General features: G+C 41.8%; 1 protein-coding gene across 1 annotated transcript in view; it reads right to left on the reverse strand.

Annotated features, from left to right (window-relative positions):
- Positions 1 to 17,761, reverse strand: part of CD109 (CD109 molecule) — a 152,151-nt gene that overhangs the window by 55,029 nt on the left and 79,361 nt on the right. The window contains exons 11-21 of the mRNA XM_014518445.2: positions 17,486 to 17,624; positions 16,387 to 16,496; positions 14,173 to 14,412; positions 12,151 to 12,252; positions 11,989 to 12,051; positions 10,370 to 10,546; positions 7,787 to 7,939; positions 6,714 to 6,788; positions 6,127 to 6,187; positions 4,275 to 4,404; positions 3,421 to 3,538 (exon numbers count right to left, since the gene is read on the reverse strand). Coding sequence (XP_014373931.2) covers positions 3,421 to 3,538; positions 4,275 to 4,404; positions 6,127 to 6,187; positions 6,714 to 6,788; positions 7,787 to 7,939; positions 10,370 to 10,546; positions 11,989 to 12,051; positions 12,151 to 12,252; positions 14,173 to 14,412; positions 16,387 to 16,496; positions 17,486 to 17,624 — 1,368 coding nt within the window. The remainder of the gene's footprint in view (positions 1 to 3,420; positions 3,539 to 4,274; positions 4,405 to 6,126; positions 6,188 to 6,713; positions 6,789 to 7,786; positions 7,940 to 10,369; positions 10,547 to 11,988; positions 12,052 to 12,150; positions 12,253 to 14,172; positions 14,413 to 16,386; positions 16,497 to 17,485; positions 17,625 to 17,761) is intronic.

The following is a 17,761-nucleotide window of genomic DNA, read 5'->3' on the forward strand; positions in this document are numbered from 1 at the left end:
GCCCTGCCCTGAGCAGGGGCAGAGACAGGGCCAGTAGGCTCAGGGCCCAGAGCAGAGTGGAAACAAGGCCAGGAGGTCCAGGGCCATAGGCAGGGCAAAAACAGATCCAACACAGTGTCCCTTTTTAAAAAAGGCAAGGAGGACCCAGGGAACTACAGACCAGTTAGCCCCAACTCAAATCCTGAGAAATGACTGGAGCATATCCTAAGGAAGACCATTTGCAAGTAAGAAGAAAAGGCTGGTCACAAGCAGCCAGCATGGCTTCATGCTGGACCTGCTGCTGTTCAATATGTTTATTAACGATTTGGATGCTGGCATAGAAAACTTCTTGAGAAAGTCTGCAGATGACAGAAAACTGGGAAAGATTGTGATGCAAGTGTAATTCAGAAGGATCTTGACAGACTGGAAAGTTAGGCTAGAGCTAACAGGATTAAGTTCAACAAAGACAAATGGAAGGTGCTAAACCTTAGGAAGAATAATCAAAAACACAAATACAAAGTGGGTGACACTTGGCTGGATGGCAGCACTAAAGGATTCAAGAGTCTTGGTAGATCACAGACTCAGTATGGGTCTGCAGTGTGATGCAGGCACACAAAAGGCCAATACAGTTTTGGGATGCATCAATAGAAGCAATAGGCCCAAGTTGTGAGAGGTGATAATGCCTCTCTACTTGGCACTGGTTAGGCCTTGCCTGGAGTATTGTGTGCAGGTCTGGGCTACACACTTTTATAAAGGACATGGAGAAGTTAAAGGGTCCAGAGGCAGCCAACAAAGATAAGGGGAGAATGCACTTAAATAGGGGACATGATATACTTCTTCAAATACTTAAAGGGCTGCCATAAAGAAAAGGGAAAGCACCTTTTCTGTCTTGCTGAAGAGAGGAAGGAGGACACGGACCAATGGCTTGAAGTTGCAGCAAAGTAAGTTTAGATTGGATATCCAGAAAAAATTCTTCACTGTTAGAACAGTGAGGGAGTTGAAGACTGCCTACGGAAGTTATGGACTCTCCATCATTGGAGGTGTTCAAGAAGCCACTGGTCAGGGGTGATCTAAGAATAACTGTGCCTATTTTCTACTGTGTGTATTTCCCATGCTTCTGGGCTATGTCTTTTTGCTACATGCGTCAGGGTGTGGGCTACAGGCAAAGCTAGAGATTTTGACTAGGGTATGCCAATTCATGGATTCATAGATGTTTGGGTCAGAAGGGACTTTAGCAGATCATCGAGTTCGACCCCTTGCCCTGGGCAGGAAAGAGCGCTGGGGTCAGACAACGCCAGCCAGGTGCATGTCTAGCCTCCTCTTAAAGACCCCCAAGGTAGGGGAGAGCGCTGCCTCCCTTGGAAGCCCATTCCAGATTCTGGCAACCCTTACTGTAAAGAAGTTCTTCCTGATATCTAACCTAAATCTGCTCTCTGTCAGTTTGTGGTCGTTGTTCCTAGTTACTCCAAGGGGTGCCCTGGTAAGCAGAGCATCTCCTATTCCTTGCTGTCCCCACCCCCACTGGTGAATTTGTAGGCAGCCACAAGATCGCCTCTCAGCATTCTCTTGCAAAGGCTGAAGAGATCCAAGGCCCTCAATCTCTCTTTGTAGGGCTCTGCCTGCAGACCTCTAACCATACAAGTGGCCCTCCTCTGAACACTCTCAAGGTTGGCCACATCCCTCTTGAAGTGTGGCACCCAAAACTGGATGCAGTACTCCAACTGCAGCCTGACCAGTACCGCAAAAAGGGGAAATATCACCTTCCTGGACCTGTTTGTCATGCACCTGCTAATGCATGATAAAGTGCAGTTAGCTTTATTGATCGCTTCATCACATTGACAACTCATGTCCATCTTGGTGTCAACAAGGACTCCGAGATCCCTTTCCACTGCTGTGCTGCAGAGAAGGTCTTCCCCCAGCCTGTAAGCATGCTGGTAATTCCTTCTCCCTAAGTGCAGCACCTTGCACTTGTCCTTATTGAACTGCATCCTATTTTGTTCTGCCCACTTTTCCAACATGTCCAGATCTGCCTTGATTCATTCCCTACCCTCTAGTGTGTTAACTTTACCCCATAATTTGGTATTATCTACGAATTTGGACAGAGTGCTTTCCATGCCCTCATCCAAGTTACTGATAAAGACATTGAACAGCACCGGTCCAAGGACCAAGCCTTGTGGGACTCCACTGCCCACATTTTTCCAGGTCACTACTGACCCATCCACCACCACTCTCTGGGTGCAACCCCTAAGCCAATTTGCCAATGCTCCTGCTAGTACCAAATCCAGAGGTTCCTAGCTAAAGGGTCTTTCCCATCTGCTCAGTCAGACTGATCACCATATTTGGGGTCAGGAAAGAATTTTACCCCATGGTCAGATTGATATGGATTGTGGGGATTTTGCCTTCCTCTGTAGTGGGAGTGTCCCTCTACCTAGGATCTCCTAAGACTATACTGACAACCTTTTATTAAAGCAGGACATTGGCTGCCATGGTTCCCATGCTTTACCTGTGGCAGGTTAGGGTGCTATGCCTGTGTTGTGTCAGGATTAATTGTAGTTTTATGTAGAGCTTGGATTATGGATTGCATAGAAAGGTTTGGGTAGGGATGGTCCTGCCTCAAGCAGGGACTGAATTAAATGACTTCTGAAGGTCCCTTCCAGCCCTATGTATTTATGATTCTATGAAATCATTTGGGCCTAAATGCCTGCAGCTTCCTCTAAGTCTATTTTTGGTATCTAAATAAGTGTTTCAAGGATCCATCTTTTAAACACATCCCCCACCATAAAAATGAAGGTCAGGGCAGGGTAACAGCTACATGATTTATCCCTCCTTGAGGCCAATGTGAAGAAAATGTCATTTAACCAGCCCATAAATTTCTTCCTTGTCCAGGCCCCCTCCTTGTAACCTCTCTTTTCATGCATTTTTCCACCCAAGAAAGCTTTTTGGAATGTCCAAGATAGCTATGTTAGGATCTTGACATGGAAAGGATTCTCCATGCCCAGACTACGGGGGCACAATCAGTCCCGTCATTTGACTAATGCCACAAATTATCAGGGGTGTAGGTTGTAGCCACACTGATCTAAAGACATAGGCAGACAAGGTTATTTGGGTAAATCTGATATCTTTTATTAGATCAACTTGATATCAGATTTACCCAAATAACCCCATCTACATACATTCTCAGGAAGATAGATGCCCGGACAACTATCCAGAATGAGGCTGAAGTATCATCGTTATTTATGGATAAAGGCAAGGGGGGATGTCAGCAACTGCTTTTAAAGAGATTTTCCCATTGATTTCAGTTGGGACTTTATATAGAACTTGATTACCTCGTTAAGGAAAAAAATGTCATGTGCAATCAGGTTGTAACTATCAGTGCTAATGGACAACTCCAAACTAAGGTGTGAGACCAGTGAAAAACAAAACTGCCTTATAATTTATTACCTCCACTGGAGCAGTCAGTATTCCAAGACCAAGGTTTTCAGACATTACAAAAGCACTGGCTACCCACGAAGTGATGGTATCAGGTACAGTTACTTCCATTGTGATGTCTTTGCTGGATCTAATAACAGGAAGACCACCAGAATTTTAAAAGCAATAATTAATTTCTCAATTAATAAAAGTATGTAAAATATGTCAGAAATATAGCTCAAACGCATAACAGGAAAGGTTTTTTATCTGTTTTTCATTTCTTGTCTCTTTTAAAAATGTGTTAGGGCACAAATGTAATAATCAAAACGAATTATATATAATTCAGTTTAAAATAATGCCTTCTTCCATATCCTGTAAAAATACTCTTTCCTTGCCGGCTGTTTTCCCAAACCTCCAGACACTGTTGTCTGGATGATTACAATAAATACAGTGTATTGAAACTCAGATTGTGCAGCCGATTAGGCAACTTATGATGGTTTGGGGGTTAAGACTTTGGACAAATGCACAGTAGAACGTGATTAACTTTCTGGGCCTACCACAGATTTATTGCGGTATAAGAGAAAAGTCACTTACTGTCTCTGTATCTGTTTCTGCAAAGGGACATTTATATAGATTATAACCCATTCATGCAGGGATACTCTCTTAAAATGCATTTGGATAATGCAAGTCTTGGTGGGCCTTCACAATCTTAGCTGTGGCCTCTAGATGGTACTGCAATATAACTAATAACACATTTTTACCCATAACTCCTCTTTGGCATTCCATGCAAAACACTGTCTAAAATGTAGCAGAAGAAAAGTACAAATACATGCCAAAGTCCACTTTAATATGTGTAAGTCTAACTCAATTTTCTTCAAAGGTTTTACCTAGTGTTAGAGTCAATCCAAAGCCAAGTCTCTGGAAAATACATCCTTACATATGGATAACTGGAAGGAGGAGGTCTTACTGGAAAATGTGTCTCTGTGTCAGAATCCATGAAGGTTAGTATGTCATCATCTACAAAATTAAAATGAGTATCCAACACTAGAAAATTCTACATAGCAAAAAACAACCAAATTAGCATTGTTTGGTGGGTTTATAGTTATTTAGAATTTTGCAATATATTTGGTAACAGTATTACAAAATAGCATAAACTAATTCTAGACTACTGCACTGTTATTTTTACTTCAAAAGCAAGTTTAAGATCTCTATGATTTTTTTAGAAATGATCATACTCACCATATGATTACATGGAGGCCAGAGGGTGATAAGTCAGTGCCATTTAAAACTGATGCAAGTTGCAAATACCTCCCAACCTAAGGCCCTTAATGGACATTGAGATGCCACGATATCAGCAGAGAGAAAAAAATTCAAAATAGTCCAAATCGTATTTGCAAAAGCACCCAAATCAGTTGGAAGCCTTAGTCCCAATTAAAGCTAATTGATTTAAGCCCCTTTGCAACTTGTATCACATCTTTCTATCAATATGTCTCAAAACACTGTAGGGTTTAATCTTAAAGCCTTATTCATGAGAGTAGCCAATGTGGATGAAGTCTGTAGGACTTTTTACAAAGATTAGGGCTACTAGTGTGAGCAGGACCACACTCTTAAGATCTAATCTTGAGCCTCAAGTCTGGCATAACTAGCCAGTCAAAGTAAAAGAATCCTTCTGTGCAGGCTGCAAGAGGGATGTACAGCAGAGGTGGGCAAAATGGTGGATCCAGCCAGTGACTGGACTCCATTTCCCAGCATGCCCTGCCCACATTGCTACAGCCGGTTTCCATGGAGACAACAGCAGGGCAGCACCATGACAGGGTGGGCCCAGGATTTCCATGGAGACCAGGCCCAGCAGCACTGGCAGGGCGTGTGGCAAGGTGGGGAGCCACTCCGGGGCAGGGGCTGGGATCTTGTGGTGGTCACAGCATGGTCTGGAGCCAGAGCAGAGCCACGATCTGCTGCCTGCATGCTCCTGCCCAGGGGGTGCGGGCAGCAAATTGTAGTTCTGCCCTGGCTCCAGACTCTGTTGTCACCACCACAAGATCCTGGTCCCACTCCCTGTCCAGCCGTGTGCCCTGCCAGCACTGCTGGAGCCAGTCTCCATGGAAACCCTGGCTCTGCACTGTCACGGCTCTGCTGCACCTGGGATCTCCATGGAAACTAGCTACAGTGACATGGGCAGGGCCTGCTGGGAAATGGAGTCCACCACGGGCCCGATCCAGCCCACAGCCCAGACTTTGCCCAGCCCTGATGTAGAGCCACACTGTAGTGATTTCTTCTGTCTCTATAAATTATGCTTATGCACTCACACTTATGCATTAGATAGATGACAGGATGCTTTCTGCACTGAGCTCGCAAAGACAGACCTGCCTTCAGTGCATCCTATGTGTAACTAAATCACAGTAATTCAAAGTGAAGACCTGCTCTAACTATAAGAGAAGGGATAAATTTGGAAAATCTATTTTAGAAATTTGTCTTCAAGCTCAAATCAGTCTTTTGGCACCTCCGCCAATAATGACACACTTGCAGTTATTCAGCTACGTACTATAAAGATAAAAATAAATTCTGTAGGCTGAACTCACCTTAAATTCACAGGGTTAAATATAACCCTATAGATTTTTAAGGAGTTATTTTGTGTTTGCCCTGGTGTAACTAACCAGAACTTGCCCTCCTTTGCTTATCTTTAAACCTCCAAATGTTAAGGACTGCAGTGGTTTGGTTATGTCTGTGTATACAACTTACAGAGAAAAGGATCCTCATCTTCAGCGAGGTTTGCATCAGTTAATACCCAGAGGTTGCATTTCTAAATAAAATATGTAAAACGTATTTCAGTCCAGGGCACATGCAGTGCTTGTCTATTTTCTCTTTCTTATATTAAGAAAATGAAAGTCCATTTTAATACATTTCCAACAGATGCTTAGCCAGAACTGTACGTAACACAACATGTTTTCTAAATAAGAATCTTTTCAGCACGGTTAGATACTGGTTTGGGCACAATTTTTTATCTTTATGGGGAAAAAAACATCAGGTACAATCTTCAATATCCATAGCAGATTGCCATGTGTTTCAAATGCTTTTGTTCCAAGATTTGTACATGATTAACATATTCAGTATTGCCCACTAAAATTCTATGACTACTTTAATTTTTAGAGTTTTATAAAATATTTCTTAATTCCCCCCAAGCTGATGCTCTCTTGATAAAGACAATATTAACTACAGAACAACACACTGTCTCAAAATTTATTGGAGGTGTTGATTTTATTTTCTTTCAGCAGACAATCTACAAATAAATAAGAAAAACCCTCAGTCTCTAAATTTAACAGTTTTACCTGAAAGACACTGAAGGGACTTCTAACTGAGGCAAAGTATTGCTTTGTGTTGTACAAATATAATTCATGGAGCACCTAAGAAAACAAAAATGAAATAATCCAAACTATGAATAATCCAAACTGTTTCCAATTCTTTAGATTAAATAACTTGTAGAGTTATACCTTAGGCAAAACCTCTGTTCTCCAGATAAAGAGAAAAGGAAAATCAGAAACCATGTATGAATGTAGCAAGGCAAAAATGTGTTAAAAACAAATGAAATAGGGTAGAATTTTTATGAGAGTCTGACTTTAAAGGTAATTAGGCCACCAAGCTATTTAGACATTTTGGAAAATTTTGCCCATCATCAACTGTTTCTTCTACTTATACACCTGGAGATGCTGAAAGTAAAAGGGATATGTGAAGAACTACAATTTATTCCCATCTTCAAAAAATAACAAACTTTAATGTTATTATTTAATGTATTATTTAATTATTCATTTGAAAGAACCCAAAGTTCAGGAAGAGCTTTTCCATCTTCCTTCTTTTTCTAAAAGAAAAAAGGGAGCTGAGTGAAAACTGAGCATTTCTTGGATGAAGTTCAAATGCCCTGGAAAAAGATGAAAAGCTGAGCAGAATATTAATCCTCTAGCACAGCTAAGAAATGAAAACCCCATAGTACAGAATAAGCTTAATTACAAATAAGGGGTCTCATCTTACAAATACTGTACACAGAAGCAAAGACATTGACAGATTACTCATGAGTAAGAGATGATCACATATGTTAAGAATGTTCCATTTATTAGTATGTTAAACATGCTACTTATACTCAGAAGCATAACTGGGCAGTTTTGTGCTTAGTGACAGTGGCATACAGAGCAGTGGTCACTACTACGCTATTAGTGGTGACCGGAAGAGTAGTGGTGGCTGCTATTTTTTTGCCTCCTCCCCTTAAGTCAGTGCCCATAGCTGACACTCCAGTTATCCCCGCTTAGTTACACTACTGTTTATATTACATAAAAACCTGTTCCATTTCCATAATCTTGTCTTATAGAAACACGGTATACACAAAGCTTTTTCTTCCTCATTTACTTACAGCATCTTCTGTAATGTCAGTCTTTTCTCCTAACAACTTTGCACTTTTGTCAACAACTGAAAGTCCAACTACAGATCTGGATTCAGTTGCACTGATTCTCAGGGAGACTTTCTCAGATGGACTGACCTTATCTTTACTCCAAGATATTGTGATCTGAAAAAAAGAAGGAAGAGATTGGTTTAAATTACACAGTATTATCTGGGGTCAGCTAATGACTCTCTCTCAGTAGCTCCTTAGCTTAATTAGTAGTTGAGAATCTGGGTTTGCAGGAGTGTCTTGGGTCTAAAGGAGGTAAAGACCATCATCTCTCAGAGGCACCCTAGGATGACTGCTACTTTGGCCAATACTAAGAATGGCACTGGGGATATACTGGAATTCTAGGACTCAGAACTAGAAAGATGAGGCGCTCCATTTGGATCTAAACGATCAGCTTCTCAAAATGGGAACAGTAAAAACCTTTCATGATCTCATCCCCCCTCCTCTGTAGAGAAAGGAGTGTGTAACACATACTGGCCCGTTGGTTACACTTCCAGCCTGCAGAATAGGGTCCTAACTGGCCCTTCCACAGCTATCCCGGAACTTCCCTAGTAATGAAGAAGTTTTACCATGTGTATACAGGTGGGAAAGGGCCTGGGGAAGTGGAAAGCACAAGTCAATATACATTCAGGCTGTCTTCCTACATTAGGGGAGGGCAAAATGCAGCCCGTGGGCCAGATGCGGCCCACCAAGCCATTCCATCTGGCCTGCGGGACTCCTAAAGAATTTAGAAAATTAATATTTATCTGCCCCTGGCTGCCTGTCATGAGGCCCTCAATGGCTTGCCAAAACTCAGTAAGCGGCCTTCCACCCAAAATAATTGCCCGCACCTGTCCTACATGAAGAGAAGAGTCCCAATGCCTCATCTAGGCATTTCCAATGCATCCCATCCTGGCTGTGGTAGATGCCAGTTCAGACCTCCTGTTTTAGATTAATAATTTTCTATTTTCTTCATCAGACAACCATATTTTATTATAAATTCTTGTTGTAAAATTGAATTTAAAGAAAAAAAATCAGGCAGATCTTCACTGCACTGAACTGTGTGAAAAGTATGAACCAGTAGCAAACATGACACTGGTAGCTAAAATAAATGTGATTAGTTCAAGTTAGTTTATTGTAAACAAGACTGTTCTCCCTGCCGCAAGCCCTGCAACTTACAAGGCTCACAACAGGAGCAGTGTTTTCCCTACTGCCCCTGCTGCGAGCCTCGCACTTCACAAGGCTCACAGTGGTGACAGCATTTTTCCCACAGCCCCCACTGTAAGCCCTGCAGCTGACAAGGGCTTGCAGTGCAGACAGCACCAGGAATACTGCCCCCAGTGTGAGCCCCATCAACTGTGGGGCTTACAGCCGTGGAAGCTGAAGCACAGGGAGCCCAAGATCATGATCCCAGGCACCCCCTGCACCAGCAATAAGGCACAAAGGGAACTAATACACGATCCCACTACGGCACCTCTTGCTATGCACAAGTGGTACGGCAGGATGTGCAATTGTGTGGATCATGCATTAGATCCAACTGCACCTTTACCTACACATGTAGAGGGGCCCTGAGTAAGAAACAAAGAAAAAGTGGAGGAGCACCAATATATCAGTCCGATATCAGATCAGCACCGACACAAAGAAAATTGACTGTATCGGAAATTGGCCTGATGTGGTCGATAAATGCCCATGCATGCGTACAGTGCAGCACATAGCTTCTGAGGAGCACAGCCCGGCAGTGTGAAGAGCTGCATGCAGCTAGTAAGTCTGTTGTGGGTGAAGGGGAGGGAAGAGCCGTAGGGGGAGCAGATCAATGCCCCCCGCGGTGAGGCAGGGAGTGGCGCAGGGGCTGGGGCAGGTGCTGCCCAGCCAGGGTAGGGCATGCACAGGACGGAGCCATGGCTTGTTCAAGGGGCCCGGGGTGGGGGGTGGCTCCTGCCACTGTGCACACCCTGGGAGGACATGGGGGTGGGGAGTCTGTGCCCCCAGATCTGTGTGGGATGGGGAGAGCTGCGGCAAAGGACTGGGGCCAGGACTGTGCCAGGCTCTTCCCAGCACACTGGGGCCACGCTCACAGCTGCACTCCTGGTACATGGGGGCTGGGCCAGGTTGCACTTGGGGTAGGCAGAGGTGGAGGCACTAGGAGGGGGGGGGCCACAGCAAAATTGGGGTGGTTGCAGACCCCTCCCCCATAACTACCCTCCCAGCACAGCTCCGCCTCAACCCCCACCCTCTCCCTGACATGCCAGGAAGAACCCGGTGCAACTCTGGCCCCAGCCCACCACTGCAGCCCAACTGCCCAGATCCGGGGACACCCCCCCCATGCTGTCCTGGGGTGCACGCAGCGAGGGGCCCCACTCCCCCACCACCACAGGGGCCTTGATCTTCCCTTCACACACCCCTTCCCTCCCCATCCAAGGCTTACCAGCCACACACAGCTGTATTGGAAATCGTATCCGTGTTGGCCAACATGCCTCCTTAAAAGTTGACTATCGGTATCAGCCCCCCAAATCTCTATCAGTGCAGCCCTAGAAAAAAGTTATGCCAAATTCAAGCTTAATATCCTACCTTGTTTTCAAAAACAGGTTGAACAGGAATAGCCAGAACATCATTTACCACTTCTCCAGTCTCACTAGTATAGAAAATAACTATACATGCCAAAGGAGCCCAAGAATTTTCTGCTGTTAAAGTGAAGGTTGTTGTAACTTTTTTGCCAAAAGCCACAATTTGTTCCTTAGATACCACCTAAAGTGTAAAATAAAACATCCAAGTCATTTCCAGCTACTGTGTTACAATCACAAAGAAATGCAAGTAACCAGAGAATCAGTGAACAATGACCTTCAATAGAAAATATATGAAGCTGTTCCCTTGTAGAAAAAGCCTGAAGAGGTGATTTATGTCGTGTGAGGTGCGGTATGGAAGAATTATGAATATATTTACATTCATAACTTGTCTACCCTTTTATTCCTGGAAATGTTGTGAACAAGTATAGAAATGGCACAAGAATAATATGATAATAATAATATCATGGGGACACAAAAACATGATAATATGGAACACACTTCCTAGATTCTGAAATATATTCCCCTTCTCTCCCAAGCAGGTACATTGAACAGTCCATTAATACATTAATCAAGTTCTATTTAAAATCTACTTTGGTGCTTGGCCTCAATGATTCAGCCAGAAAGCTGCTCCAGAACCTCATTCCTCTCATCCATCATAAGAAACCTTCTGCTGTTCACTCTAAAATTATTCACAGACAGGTTGTATCTATTTGTTCTTGTACCACATTGTTCTTCAGCTCAAAAAACTCTACTGTTCCCTCTGGTACTTATGCTTCACATGTATTTACAGGCAGAGAAAAAGAAATTGAAATGTAATTGAAAAGGGAAATAATTTTTTTCAGACAGTTTAAAATTTGGAGAGGCTTTATCTGTTACAGCTTTTACATTTTTTTTTCAAATTTTGAAACAACTGTTGAATTCTTTCACCTATTTTTTGATCAGCAATTTTAACACTAATTTAACTCAAGGAAGCTGCCTTTTAAAAGTTAGAGAAACAAATCTGTTTTTATTAATAATTCAAAATCATTTTCATTTAAAAGCTAAAAAAAAATCTCACCACATATACTTCAGCCCACCAAATCCATCATTTCATAATAAAGACTACATCTGACATTTCTGTTATTCTTCAAGTAAAAAAAAATCAAAGAACTACCATACACTTTAAACCTTTTTTTAATTCACTTTCAGGTCTTTTGATATATAAGGGTTGCAGCACAGGCAGGAGGTTAAACACCCCATCACTGTGGCAAGCATCTTGTTAACAGTGTTCCAGCCTAACTTGTGTTGAGATACTGGGAGGGGATCCAACCACTCTTGCTGCTTTGCCTGAGGCTCATTGGTGAGAGCTAATTCTGTTCCCATGGTTCCACTTCATTGACAAATCAGTTAGCCTGATATACTGCTTCCTTTAAAATGATGTCAAAACTGTCTTCAGTGCACGTTCCAGCAGAGCTCTGAGAGGCATTCTTGCTGGGACAGTCAGTGGTAGTTTCTCTGAACAAATGTGCTGTAAGGATTCTTTTCTTTTTACTTATTTCAAGAATTACACATCTCTGAAATACTCAACAACATCGCTTTACTCATCTGAGTTAATTGATCACATGTGAAAAAATAGTAACTTACCATATAATTGAACTCCTTTATTGGCCTGTTGCTTGCAATACTCAGCTCAAAAGGTGTTCCAGCCTAGAGAAAGAGCATAATGATATGGATAAGAATGCCCATGATGAATAATTTACAGAAATGTTTTATTGTCAAGTTCAATCTCATTTGAATAAATATTACCTTTACATCCTGTCTTGGGCTTTTTATCTGGAGGTAAGTCTTGCTGGGGGCATTAAATACATCATGAACAGCTATACTAGTTTCACTATCAAGAAAACTAGCCTGCAAGACAAGATCAAAAAGTCTATAGGTAGAATTATAAAATCTAGTTAAAGCTCATTTATATGCCAGTATTACAACTGTGAGACATAAAAATGTACAAAGAATAAATTCTACACAAATAATTTTCATCATAGTAATGATGACCAGATTATCAAAGCAAAAATAAGTGCATGTAATATAAGGTAGGAATAGATACACGGTGAAGACTGTTGTAGAAAAGTGCATTTGGAACTGTCACAACCCAAAGTTGTGGTTTTTTGTTTTTGTGTGCTTCGGCACTGCTAAATTATGTCCCCGCCAAATTGCAGCTCCTTTACACGGTGGAGTTTTCTTTTGCAATAGGAGAACCCGCGTGCAAAACAGTATTTCCTGCCAGTTTGTAGCCTTCTTTGCATGGTGCATTTCTTTTGCATCATGGTGATGCACAGTGCAAAGGAGTTCCCGCCATTTGTATTTAGATTCGCGCCACATTATTGGCCAATCCTAAATTATGCACACGTGGCGGCTAGCGATTGGCTTGCTAGCCGTATAAAGAGCTTGGGAGGTTTCCGCCCAAGTTGGAGAGACAGAGAGAGAAAGCAACTGGAGTTTGAGAGGAAACTCTGGGGACCAAACGGCCTCTAGCCTCTCCCCGTCGCCGAGCGCAATCCTAAGACGTATCCCTTTCCTTTGAAACTACCGAACCCGCGGAGCTTCAACCACTCCGGGGCCAATTACCGAGTCGAACCCGCGGAGCTTCAACAACTCCGGGGTCAATTGTCGGAGTCCTCTAGCGAGGACTTAAGTGGAGCTGAGTCTGGAAAACTGTCCAGCCTACACCACGACCATCTTTGGTGTAAGTAAACAATCTTTTAATCAACCATTACGCGTCCGTAACTAATTCTAGCTCGCCACCGGTCTTCTTCGACCCTGCGTGCCCGGGCTGCTGGCCACAGCCCGCGTGCGCAAAAACGGGTCTGCATATCGCTCCCGGCTCGCACATGGCGACATGGACGAGATCGGGAGGCGGCCCGCACAGGAACTAGTTTGGCAGGTTCAAGAAAAAATTAAGAGGTACCTGTTTCTCCTTCTGCAGCAGCTACACAGAGCTAGAATCATCTCAAAGAAGTTTATTAAGAATGGGAAGTGTCTTTTTTGAAAAACTGTACTGGGAGATTCCTATTTTCCTGGGCCCTTCTTAATGTGGTGGAAAAGTGACAGCATGAGATTGGATTTGCACTGCTTTGGTCTCTGAGGCAGAGAAATGCTGTCATTTTCTTCAGTCACAAGCCCTAACCAGGCACTTCGCAAGGGGTCTCCTAGACCTGCACATAGCACCATTTTCTCCAGAACTGAAAGGACTCAAAGGAAAGGCCCTTAATAAATGACATCTTGTTTTCAGGGATACATGGATTCCGTTCACACAGCACTCAGGGGCATCTTTACATATGCAATGGAAGGGAGGGGAGTGCTTTAATTAGAGTAGCTCCCAAGAGTTGCTTTAATTAAAGTGCCCACAGCATCTTATGGATTCAGCGTCCTGTGCTTCAAAATGGTGGCAGGGACACTTTAACTAAAGCTCGTTCAATGAGCTTTAGTTAAAGTGCCCCCACCGCCATTTTGAAGTGTGGGGACACTGAATACACATGACATGGAGGCTGCTGGAGCGCGCTAATTAGCATACTCCAACAGACTCAATTAATGAAGTCTGCTCTGATGCACTGTAATTACAACACGTCAGAGCAGCATCCCATGATTCATACATCACTTAAAGGAATAAATTAATGAGGAGTTGAGGGCTGACTAGTTTTCAGATATTTTTAACATTGTCCATATCAATCATCACAGAAGCAGGATAATGCATGTTTGACAAGCCACATCATTCACATTCGTTTCATTTTGTTGGCTTACTGCGCTAAGATATCAAAAATCAAACAGTACCTTCATTTGAAGACTTCTTGCAGTAGCCAGAATTGGAATTTCAATCTGCACAATTCCCGTATCTGGGACACTGTAACTTAGTGAATGAACTGATTCATTTCCCTGCTGTGCAACTTCATTTTCACTTAGAGAAAACAAAGATCGGTGAGAAACTGAGTCTGACTGTTCTGCAGTGATGGTGACATAATTTTGTCTTTCTTCAGCTGTTAAAGGACTGTTGTCAGAATGCATTACTTTCAGCTAAAAAAAACAAAACAGAAAAAAAGGTCCATCAGGCAGCCCAAAATAAAACTCTGTGACTCAAAGTTCAACAACATATTCATTTTATGAATATTATTATATTTCTGAAACAAATCTCCTCCGACTTCTAATGTGTCAATATATTTCTAAACCCTTTGCAACTTTGTAAGTAGGCAAGCTAAATTCCAAACCTGACACTTCACATATTGGCTTTGACTGTTAAATGATGACACAGAACAGGTGTGCTGGGAAACCTGGCCCATTTCAACTCAAGGCACTACCAGTGTTTCAGTGATGATGCCTTGCAACATGTGAAGATTCAGCATATGTCTTAAATCATTTACTTTTTCATGTCATTCCCACTTCACAGCAGAAATATGAGATAGTTCAATGCTGACATCATGTGTAAGATAAGCAAAGCTAATACAGTACATTCTGTTTAAGTGAATGACCCTGGCATTAAAAAAACACAAACTATTCTTTACCTATTAACTATAGGAACAGCCTGTACTGAGCTTTCTGCTCCTCATTAAAGCTTGTTACTGTGTTTCTCAGAGTCCCTTATATTTCTAATAACAGCCTTAAAATTGATAGCAGATCTGGAACCTGCCCTGAAGTTGACAGTTTTTATGTAGATAAAGGGCATGCCATTACATTACATAATAGACAAGAGTTCCTATTTATTTCAGCAGTGTATGCACTTATGCACTTAACCATATGCAGATAACCAGGGATCCTGGTTTTCTCTAATAAAAAAATACCCTAGTTTTGGATTTAAAAAATAACCAAAATCCACATTTTACCATGATTAAAATAAAACACCATATATAGTGGTGTTTTATTTTAATCATGGGAAAATGTGGATTTGGAGGGGGGGTTCATTCAAAAATTGGAATTTTATTTTTTTTATCAGAGAAAACCAGGATCCCTACAGATAACCAGTGTTCATTATAATGTAAGAAATAAGCAAAAACTGGGACCAGTCAAGATAACAGAAACTTGGTGGGATAATTCAACTGATGAGAATATTGACATAGACCAATATATAGCAGGTTTAGGGTGGTCAGGCAGGGGGAAAAAGGAGGAGGTGTTACTCCGTATATTAAAGATATATATACTTATTCTTAGGTACACAATGAAGTAGGAGTGTCTGAGTTAAGGTAAAAAGGGAAAACTGCAAGGCTGAAGTCATGGCAGTTGTGTATTGTACACCACAAAACCAGCATACAAATCAGAAGACTTGGTGCTTGTAGAGTATATTAATTACAGTCATACCAGCTGAAAAATAACATAGCAATATGCATACTGTCTTGCAAGCTGTTGGATTTTCATAGGGACAACTTTTTGTTCCAGATGGTGCAGAAACCAACTATGGAAGGACGATCTTCTCAATTTTCTCTTTACCAGTAGAAAAGAATTGGTACATTGTGAACAAAGCATGTCTAACCAACCTGATTTCCATCTATAACAAGGTGATAGCCCTTGTAGATGGGGCGAAGCAGTGCATCTGATACAGCAGAGTGCATCCAATACAGCTGATTCCATCTCACACAACATTCTTAGAGGCAATATGAGGAAATATGGTGAAACATGATAACAGGCATCCTGGGGGGATAATCATGCTCAAAGAGTAGTCATCAACAGCTTAATGTCAAATTGAAAGTGGGTATTAAGTAGGGTTCCCCAATGTCTGTCTAGGAACCAATAATTAAATTAAAGAAAAAACAATCAGGGCTCGTGGACAACCTGGATACCTAAACTGGAGACCCTTTTTAGTTATAACCATTACAGCACACAGATTTGAATCAACCAAAGATAATTTACTTTAAAAAAAATAACTGAAGTGAAAATTTAAAAAAAATGGATTACAAACATTTTAAATCCCCTAACCTAACCTTTTAAGGAGAAGCACAGAAACAACTCTGACATCTTTGTTTTCACATGAATAAACCACAATTAAACCGGAGAACTTACAGTAGCTATAAAGTTCAGAGAAGGTTTTAGAACTTTAGGATAGTCGGAAAATTCAATGATGTAGTCACTCTGCTTTGGAAATACAGTGGTGCTTGAATTTTGGGAGATTCCTGTTGGAAAACCATGCGTAGAAGAAACTATTATTATTTATTAGAAAAAAACTATTTTAAACAAGTTCTCTCTGATCCTCTTCATGCTCTAGGTAATCATATTTTTATGGTCATTCCAGCAGCCCAATTCATTTTGTTGCCACCATCCTGTTCACCGAGTGTTAGTATATAGGTATATAAGCATTCTTTTCCTTGGCAGCAGATGCACAATACTGAACAGTGCTTCCATGGATCCGTTCCACATCTTTGCCATGTACCCAAACAGGACGTCAGATGCATGCTCCTTAATTCCTCCAATGATTCAAAGGATATAGTTATGTAAGAGGATAACACCAATAAAAATACTTCGCCTTCAACATATGATCCTGCTTCAGTGCTTTTTAAGCTCCGTAATAAACTCTTACATTATAGCTCAATATTTGGATTCTACAGAGAGGCATCATGGCTAGGTACAGACATTCAAAAAGCCTGAGGTGAAATTGATTTAAGTTACGTGGTTTTATGTAATTAACGTAGTTTAGATCAGTAGCAAACAGAGCAGAACACAGGGCACATCTACACGTCATCTTTTAGAAGTACTAAAACACAACGCAGTATGGGTGTTTACTGCACTGTGCTCATGGCACATGGTTTAAATTTTGCCGCTACATCATCATAGTGGCTCACTATAACCAGGGAGCATGCCACTATGGCGACGTAACAGGCAATCATGTGTGGACCCGCGTGATCGCTATGTCACCATAGCATGCCGTACAGCAACACACCACATCCCTACATCGCCATAGGACAATGTGTATGTACGCCCATACGTTTGGCCTTTAGTCGTGGGGGGGAAGAGGGGAGGTGAATCTTAGGCCAGGTTCTGCCGTTTTTAAACCAGTCTGCGTATGCTGAAATTCTGTTCTGTTACAGGTATAGACCAGTTTCCAATCACTTATACTGGTAAAAATGTAAATGTCTATACCTAGCCCTTATATTAAATAACATACCTGTCAATGATTCAGTAACTATAGCAGTAATCTCTATTGGCCCTCCGTACATGAAGTCACTTCCATACCACTGATTTTGAGTAGTAGTTAAATTTTGCATCTCCAGGTAGCTAAAAGTAAAGTTCACAGATCCATTTATCTGCAACAAGGAAAATAAGGTCTTAATTTGTTTCTTCATTTCCCCCCCCCCTTTCAAAGCACCTAAAATCAGAACAGTTTTTTATTCATTATCAATTATTTCTGGTTAAAGTGTAAAGTTCAGTACAAAATTATAAT

Source organism: Alligator sinensis, unplaced genomic scaffold (genome assembly GCF_000455745.1).
Source record: "Alligator sinensis unplaced genomic scaffold, ASM45574v1 scaffold37_1, whole genome shotgun sequence".
Lineage (NCBI taxonomy): Eukaryota > Metazoa > Chordata > Crocodylia > Alligatoridae > Alligator > Alligator sinensis.